This window comes from Lotus japonicus, chromosome 1 (genome assembly GCF_012489685.1).
Source record: "Lotus japonicus ecotype B-129 chromosome 1, LjGifu_v1.2".
Lineage (NCBI taxonomy): Eukaryota > Viridiplantae > Streptophyta > Magnoliopsida > Fabales > Fabaceae > Lotus > Lotus japonicus.
This window is the reverse complement of record NC_080041.1, coordinates 98035447-98043746: the sequence shown is the minus strand read 5'-3', so window position 1 is coordinate 98043746 and position 8300 is coordinate 98035447. Positions and strand designations below refer to the sequence as shown.

The 8300-nt window shown below is 33.9% G+C and overlaps 1 protein-coding gene across 2 annotated transcripts; it reads right to left on the bottom strand.

Annotated features, from left to right (window-relative positions):
- Positions 1-4198: 4198 nt before the first annotated feature.
- Positions 4199-8021, bottom strand: LOC130728203 (UDP-galactose/UDP-glucose transporter 2-like). Of its 2 annotated transcripts, none has more exons than XM_057579578.1 (7): positions 7838-8021; positions 7422-7607; positions 6990-7018; positions 6697-6898; positions 5901-6143; positions 5286-5588; positions 4199-4602 (listed from the first exon to the last, which is right to left on the bottom strand). In XM_057579578.1, the coding sequence occupies exons 2-7, from the start codon at positions 7545-7547 to the stop codon at positions 4345-4347; spliced, it is 1161 nt and encodes a 386-aa protein (XP_057435561.1). In that variant the 5' UTR covers positions 7548-7607; positions 7838-8021; the 3' UTR covers positions 4199-4344. The 2 variants fall into 2 exon arrangements, with proteins under 2 accessions (XP_057435561.1, XP_057435562.1); XM_057579579.1 differs by lacking the exon at positions 7838-8021 and having other exon boundaries at positions 5286-5393; positions 5487-5588; positions 7422-7829.
- Between the last annotated feature and the right edge of the window lie 279 nt (positions 8022-8300).

Below are 8300 nucleotides of genomic sequence, written 5' to 3'. Positions count from 1 at the left end.
TGCATATAAATGCAGATTGAAATTGGTGCAATTGTGGTCGTGACGCTGTTGCCGGGACTGAAAATCCCTTTACATTGCAGCCGCAATTTAACAGCTTGATAATGATTTGAAACAAAATGAAGATTTTAAGAAATCTTGCTAAAAATATCTCTCAATCACATCTAAATGGTAAATTTTCCACATGTATACCATATTACCATGGTTGCATCATTGTGGTCCATCCCAAGAGCTTCATAGTGTGTGACCAACTCACTCAGTTCTTTGTCCCTTTGATACAAGACATCCCATTTTGTCACTTTCCTTTCCTCATTGATCACATCCTGCTCAGAACTAGCAGACACATAGTCTCCAAACCCCATTGATATTGCATCTGCCACTAGGTTTGCAAGCCCAATAACCAGCACATCCACTACATTCAGAATTTACCACAACACATCAGTTAAAACAGCACTTACACATTCATATCTAAGAAAATCTATCTTGGTGCATCACATTGGATTGAGAATCAGTATCAAACAAAAATGAATGGAAAAATACACACACATGGCTAGAGTCATGGGCCCCTCCCAAAACTACACTCAATTCACTAGCTAGGGTGGACCCAAAAAAAGAGAGATTAGGTTGGGCACTGAAACTCAAGCTAAGAGTCAATTTTGATGCGAATTTATTGGAGCTGGCTGGAGCTAATGTACTTGTAAAAGCACTAGCTTAGCTTAGCTGGCTGGAGCAAACGGGTTCTATATTACCTTTACTAGACTAATAGGATGTTTAGTTAAACTTATCTTGTCTCAAAATCAATTTGTCTTTAATAAGTTACGCAGATAAAATATCTTTCCATAATTGATTTTAGTTTCAAATCAATTATAGAGAATTTCAACCATTCTATAATTCATCCATACCCTCCTCCACTCATTTTGCACGTGTTTAGTTAACCATGTCCATAGTAAGAAAAGCCATGAATATGTACTATAATAATAATGGTCTAGAAGTAGAGGTCGGCAGGGGCAGATTAGTGTAATTTGCTTATAAAAGGACAATATTGTAGTCCTGCAGAGACATATTGTTTTATCATATCATAGCACTGAAAAATCCAATTTCTTGACAAGTGTTCTTGTAAGTTTTATGTCCAAGTATATAGCAAGGGGCCACAACTCTCAATTATGAGTTTTTTTATTTCAATCATTCTGATTTTCGTACACGCATAGATACGTACTTGACAACACAAAAACATTTATTCTCATCCCTACAATTATCAATGATCAAGAGTACATGTTGAAATTTCAAATAGGTATAATAGAAAAGGGGAAAATAAATTAACTTCATGTAGAATTCACCATTGCTAATGCATATATATAACATGAGAATGTGGTGATATTTTTTTGAAGGGAAAGTTTTTTGAAGATTTAAGTACCACCAAATTAGACTTAGTAATCAATGAAATAAATAATTTTATTTGCCAAATCAATTTGAATAATTATAATTAGTAAAAGGGAATTGCAAAATTACCAGATGAATTACTGCTAGCTGAGATGGAAGAAATGAGAGAAAAACAAGTAATAATGGCATCAAGCCCACCATACACTATGCTCTTCACATATTCTCCTCTCCAAGGTTCTTTTGGTCTTTCAGTCCTGTTCCTTTCTAAGTCACCACCACATTCATCACCCTCCTCCACCACCTCCTGGAGGAGTCCTGTGGTGGCGCCACCGCTGCTACCACCTCTCTCACCCATTATTTTTTTATTACTATTTCTTGTGGTAATGGTAAGTTGTGGCAAGATTAATGACTTTGCTACGGTGTTTTCACTTTTCATCAGGTTTCAACTTTTCACAGTGATTAGTGAATAACGTAACACAGTTTTTCTTTTTCTTTTTTTCCGATCGGTAATCGGTGGTGTCACTTTGCATGACATTGCAGAAACACGTAGCAATGAATTATGCATATTTTTATGGTTTTTCATGGAACTTTGTTGACACGTTTGTACATATAGTTAGCACATGATCACCACCGTTCTTAGCTGTGAACTACTAGTAGAAGATATCTTATTCACATTGACCAAAAAAAGGAAGATATCTTATTCACGCCATTACATTTTTTTCTTTGTTGTGAGAGGTCAATTAATATTATTATAACTTGAACTCTTACATAGTAATACTCCCTCCGTTCCTATATATCCGTTCCTATATATAAGTTCACTTTACCTAATTCTTTTAGATTAAGAAAAGTAGTTACAAACAATAAATTTGTAAAAAAATTTATTAACTTTCCTAGATTGCCCTTATTTAATTTCTTATAAATTTCTCTCTCCAAGTTATTATTTCAAAATCTCATTGTCTCTTTCATATTAAATATGAGGAGAGTCTTGGAAAAAAATTATTAATGCTCCATTGATATTGTAAATTGACTTATATTTAGGAACAAGAAAAACACTAAAAAATAGTCTTATAATAAGGAACAGAGGGAGTATAATATAAGAAAAATGTTTTATAGACCATTAAGGTGTTGACACTCAGAGTTGGAAAAAATAAATAATTAATATGATATATTATGTGATGAATAAGAAGTAAAAAATAGAGAAAAAATTGTAGTGTTTAAAAGTACTTAGAATATTGATTGCTAGGAAAATATATTAAATTGAAAATATAATTTTCATATTTATTGCAACTTAAAAAATTATTCCAAGACAGAGAAACTTCTCAATCAATTATATAAGTTAGACGTGTGGTGTAATGCAGTAGGAACCAAAAATGATAGAATATATGGTATAGGTACAACTTATTATCAAGTCTCATATTCTTCATAGTCAGAGTGGGTACAAAAACAAGAGTTTGAAGAATTAATGAAAAAAAAAGTTCTGTTTCAGACCATATTAATGAAACAGAGATTCAACCTCTTAATCAAATTATAGGCATATGAAGGAAATGTTTCAACCGCCGATGCCAAGTAGAGATGAAGTTGAGTCCGAATCAGAGAAGAAAGGATGATTCTTGACAATAAGAAAATCCAATAATTAACTTTAATTAGGCTCCCTAATTAGTTTAATCACGGACTAAATTGTATTAATGAGTATTTTGGTGTCTAGTTTAACGACAAATATTTTTGTGAGTTATTGTTGCTAGGTATGGTACATGTTGAATAGTTTAACTTATTATATATTTTGTAAGCATAATTAGACTTTAATATTCTTTACGTTTAATTTCTATGCAATGACAGTGTAAAGTTTTTTTACACAATAAACTAATCAAAATTCAATAATATGAGAAAATATGTCTTTTTATTTAATTTCAGTATGATGTCGCCCTCTTCTTAAGGTAGCAAAGGCAGAATTTTGGATGTTGGTTAGTTTTGAGGGTCATTGAGGGTTTTTGGTTTTCTCTTGGTTCTTAGGGTGTTTGTCTATTCGCTTTGGGAGCTTTTGTTTCCTTTTTGATGATTTCTTGGGTTGGTTTAATCTTTTAGAATTGGGTTGTCCGACTTTACTGGTTTTTTTTTTATCTCTTTAAAAAAGTTTGTATATCCTTAACATTTTTTTTCTTGTTTCAAAAAAAACATTTTTCTCATTAATACATATATTTCGCTTTAAAAAAAGTTAGCAGCCAATGTTATAACTCCGTTTAAAAAAATATTAAGCCACCGATAAAAATTGGTCACTAGCTATTTTAACAATTGTATTTGCCCTACTAGCAAACTAAATTTTGGTCAATATTGGAGAATTTTCTCATGGAATTTACACATACATTAGATTTTACTGTGTTATCACGCTATAGTTAAATTAAATTTAAAATAGTTTCCAAAGAATAGTTAAAATGGTAAGAGCTGAGTGACATATGAGTTATTGAACTAAAAGTTCAGAAATCAATCCCTAAAGAGTTTAATTTATCTTTCCGATTTAAAAAATAAATTAAAGAATGACTGACACTACCTTTTATTTAGCCGAGTGCGCTGGTCACAAAATGCGCTCTATTCTTACAAGTGAAGATTAAACAGAGGGACAAAGTGAACTAATTACGCTGGTTGGCTTACACGATACTCGATTCTTTCCTTTATGAAATGTACCCACCCATTAAATAAAAACATTACCAGACATAGGGTTCACATGATTTTGGGAATGTGACTTTACACCTTTGAAACAAACACCACCTTACTCCAACCACATGAGTGATCTTGGAAAAGTAAATGCGCTTTCGAAGCAAAAGAATTTCAATCTAAGACGTTCATTTAATAAATTGGATAATAACAAATTATTTTTCTTTTTGCTTTCAGCATGATATGTAAATGTCAAAGAAATTTCCAATTTCAAAATAATGACATAAAAAATTAAAAATTGCATCGACAAGAACAGGGCTAAACCAAGGGCCTCCTTTCATCATCTTCTCTTGAATCTGCAGGAAGGGTTGCCAACTCTTCATCTTTTGCACTATTATTGGCTCTGGAAGAAGAGCTTAAGACCCTCTTGGTGGGGGCGGCTTTATTTTCAGGCAACATCTTCAATGTAATTCCCATGGCTATCAGTAGAAGTCCACTCCCATGTTGTTCTGTTAATGGTTTTGTAAACAGCAAGTATGATAGTAGCAATGTCACTGCCTTTCTTGCCGTTGTTATCTGTGATCAAATTCAATGATAAGTTAGGACCAGAAATCGCGATTCATTTAAAGATGAAATATCATCCCAGATATGCTGGTAATTCTTAGGTTAAGGTTGTGTTAGGTTTTTGGCAGCGCCAATATAAAAGTCACCGATATCTTTAATATGAATCTGTGATCTATATATTTGACTTCACCTAGTGGGATAGACGGTTTTTATATTCATCTCACCAATATTGAATGAACAACTAAAAAAAAAGGTTGGGTAAAATATATTATGAGGAGAGCTTATGTGAGTAGCTTGGAAATATATTCATGCAGTCACTGAATCTGAGTTGTTTGATCTAGATCCGTTGGCACAAATTTTAAATTTATATCAGCGGGCCAATCTATCGGACGACTCAAGATTGCATAACTGCTTGAATGCAGGCTCTCCCTGACCGTAGGAAACTCAAATCCGGGTAGGAATTAGTTGTGAAGTAAAAAATAAGTTGATGCAAACATGCTACAAATCAACTTTGAATTCAAACTCAATTTTTTTAACATAAAATAAGCTACATCTTAGGTCATTTAATAGCATTTAAGACACCACCCACAGTGTATGTTTTTTCACATGAGACTTGTTAAATGTTATGCGCTGCACAATGGTCCAAACTGACATATTATTAAAAGCAGGGAAAGTTTAATGTGATAGCAATTTACCATGGCTGTGGTGGCAGCACCAAAAATTGCAATAAGGGAGAGGACAGAAACTTGGCCTATGAATGTGGCCATTGCTTCAAAGACCAACACGCCATACACATAAGGATGCTGCAAGGACAAGAAAAGGTGATTCTGTTTAGAAGAAAGCAGAATAGAGAGGTAGTATTGTGGAAAAAAGGTGCTGTTTATTCCAAAATTTACCTGTGCACATGAAGTCCATGCTTTGAATAATTCTCCAGTGAAAAGCATAGGTGGGATTAAGAAAGGTAAACCCACTACAGTAGAGCAGAAAAGCATCTCCATCTATGTGAGCAATGACAAAATATAAGAATTTTATATTTTGAATCACAAATTTGACATAAAAAGTGCATACATTTGAAAAAAAAAACACAAGAGACATGGACGAAACCGGGTTAATGCAAAATGGGACAATCGCCCCAGAGAAAATTTCCTCAATTGAATAGTATTTAAATGTTACTTTTGTCCCCCTAAAAATATTTATATTGACTCCTTCAATTAGGCATTGTTGATTTTTCTGTTAAATTTTCGCCTTCTGCCAATTTTTTCCGGTTCCAGTCCCTGACAATTGAGAATTTGGAAGAGATGGAAAATTACCTGTGTGGTTTCAGGGTTCATAGTAAAGATTGCTTCTTGCAGATTTCCCAGAAAAGAATCCATGACCAAAGCACCAGATATCATCATAACACCAATGAGACTGAAATTTGGTGATGTATGTGCATCTGCTAGTGTGAATAGGATCAAGCCAACTACCAGAAGTACAGCAGATATATACTCATGCGGTGGATACTTCCTTCTCAGACCCGGTATGAAAGCACCCATTACCATTACGGGAAGAACCTATTACACCAAAAATTTATCTACTATTAACATGTCTGGATAACTTATTTTTCCTTAGAATCAATTCTGGCGCCCATAAGCTACTCGCAGAAGCTTCTCCCCAGAATTGATTTTGGCCTTAGAATCAATTGCAGAAGAAATTCTAAACATGCATTATATTTGAATGTTCAATGTTCAATTAGATAACATGGTGACACAATTTGAGGGACAGAAAACAGTTTATAGCATGTATGGATCAATTTATTTTTTCCCAGAATCAATTCTAGGACTCAGAAGCTAATCCCCGAAGCTTCTCCCCAGAACTGAATTTGGCTACAGAATCAACTGTAGAAAGATTTCCGAACATGCTATTAGAATGTCTAGAACAAGTCAGCTAATTTGGAGAAGCTATAAGCCTATATAACCTACAAGTGAGATAAATGATGTAATCATACAAATGGGACCATATGATTCTAAGTGACCAACTTAAGAATAAGGTAAAATGCATTCTATGTGTTTCAACCATAACTGACCCTAAAAATGGCTTCTAATCCATTGTGCATATGTCACATACCTTGGTGGATTTGAACATAATCTGTGCAGGGTAGTTGAGAAAGGCCAAGGAACCCTTAGTCAAACCATGTGAACCCATAAGAACAGCAGAAAGCTTAATATAAGTTTTCCATGGATTCACCATTTGCTTGCTTGTGAAGCCTTGGAGGTAAATCAGAGCCAGGTAAACAAAGCCTTGAATAAATGTAAAGTACCAACCATAGCTGAAACAAAAAAAATCAAATCACCCATTTCAGTATATGAGCCAATTCAAAGCTATAACAAATGAAACAGTAGCAAGCTGGTGAAATTCACCTGAATTTGAGCCTGTTATACACATATTCCTGAAATTCAAGCAAATGAGAAATCAAGTTAAATGCAAATACTAATTAGTAACTTAACAGAAAAAAAAAACAATTATTAAGATTTGGAAAACAAAAAGGAGGAAAAATTGAAGCAGGAAAAAAGATATCTTAGACTATTGAGAATCAATTTTCCTTGAAAAAAGAGAGAAACATTGAAGAAACACAACAAGTTAAACAACACAGAATTCAATTTAGCCCCTTTTACACAAAGGAACAAAAGGGTCACTTAAATTTTGTTCCCTTTACCTCATGTATTGCCCATTTTCTGCACTTGTTGCAGAAATTGTGAACCACAAAATACAAAACATCAAACAAAATGGAATTGAAGAGAAAACCAATAGAAAAAACAGAGCATGTATGATATATCATCCAATGAATTTACCTCACAGATGCCATTAATAAGATATCCAAAGAAGAATCCAGATGAGCAAATGAGGAATTGCTGCCATCTGGGTCTGTTAGAGAGTGAAATCCCAAACAAACTACGAGCTTGCTCTTCGTTCTTCATCTGTTCTTCTTCACACACACACAAAAACCTCTGCTTCTTCCTCTATGTTCTGTCTCCAAACTGAGAAGCACCAACCCACAATCAATTTCAACAAAAATATTATATTTTTGATGTCACCTTGCAAAATTTTGCATGTTGACTTTGCCGACACAAGAGATGGATAGAGAAACAGAGAGAGTGTGTTTTGTGTTACACAAAATGGAAACTTGTTTGATTTGCCTAAGAAAGCATATAAGGGGGCATGACTTTATGCATGGAAATATTGAGAGAGAGAGAGAGAGAGTTCTTACAATAAAAATCTCAGCAATTGTGTTTAAATTGTATGTATAATGTATTTGTGATTGTAAGCAAAGGTGGAATTGAATAAGGAGTGATTTTCCAGAAAGCAATTGAATAATAGTATTTGATAGTTGTAAGTTGTAACACTTGGAAGAGGGAGAGAAGACCAGGTTATGCAAGAGGGGCAATTATGTCATGCATCTACTTCAGGCTCCATTTTGTAATAGAGGGGTTAGGGTCCACATAGCATAAATAATTTAGATGGGGTCCTTTTAGTTTCAACTTTACTGCTAGAAATGCTACACTCTGGTGTGTCCAGCATGACTCATGGTTATTGCTGATTTTGATGTTTAACTGGGGAATCAAACTTGGGATGACTCATAAGACCTTTTTACTGGTCGACAATTTTTTTTTTTTTTCATCTTATTTCTACTTACTTTCTCTTTTCATCTCTCATTTTTTAGCATTATTTAA

What these genes read in the sequence shown, in the direction of transcription:
- LOC130728203 (XM_057579578.1), bottom strand. Translation starts at nt 7,547, where the DNA reads ATGAAGAACGAAGAGCAAGCTCGTAGTTTGTTTGGGATTTCACTCTCT. An exon ending in TTATGTTCAAATCCACCAAG is followed by an intron (nt 6,144 to 6,696) that starts GTATGTGACATA and finishes TTGGTGTAATAG; the next exon opens with GTTCTTCCCGTAATGGTAAT. An exon ending in GTGCTGCCACCACAGCCATG is followed by an intron (nt 4,603 to 5,285) that starts GTAAATTGCTAT and finishes ATTTGATCACAG; the next exon opens with ATAACAACGGCAAGAAAGGC.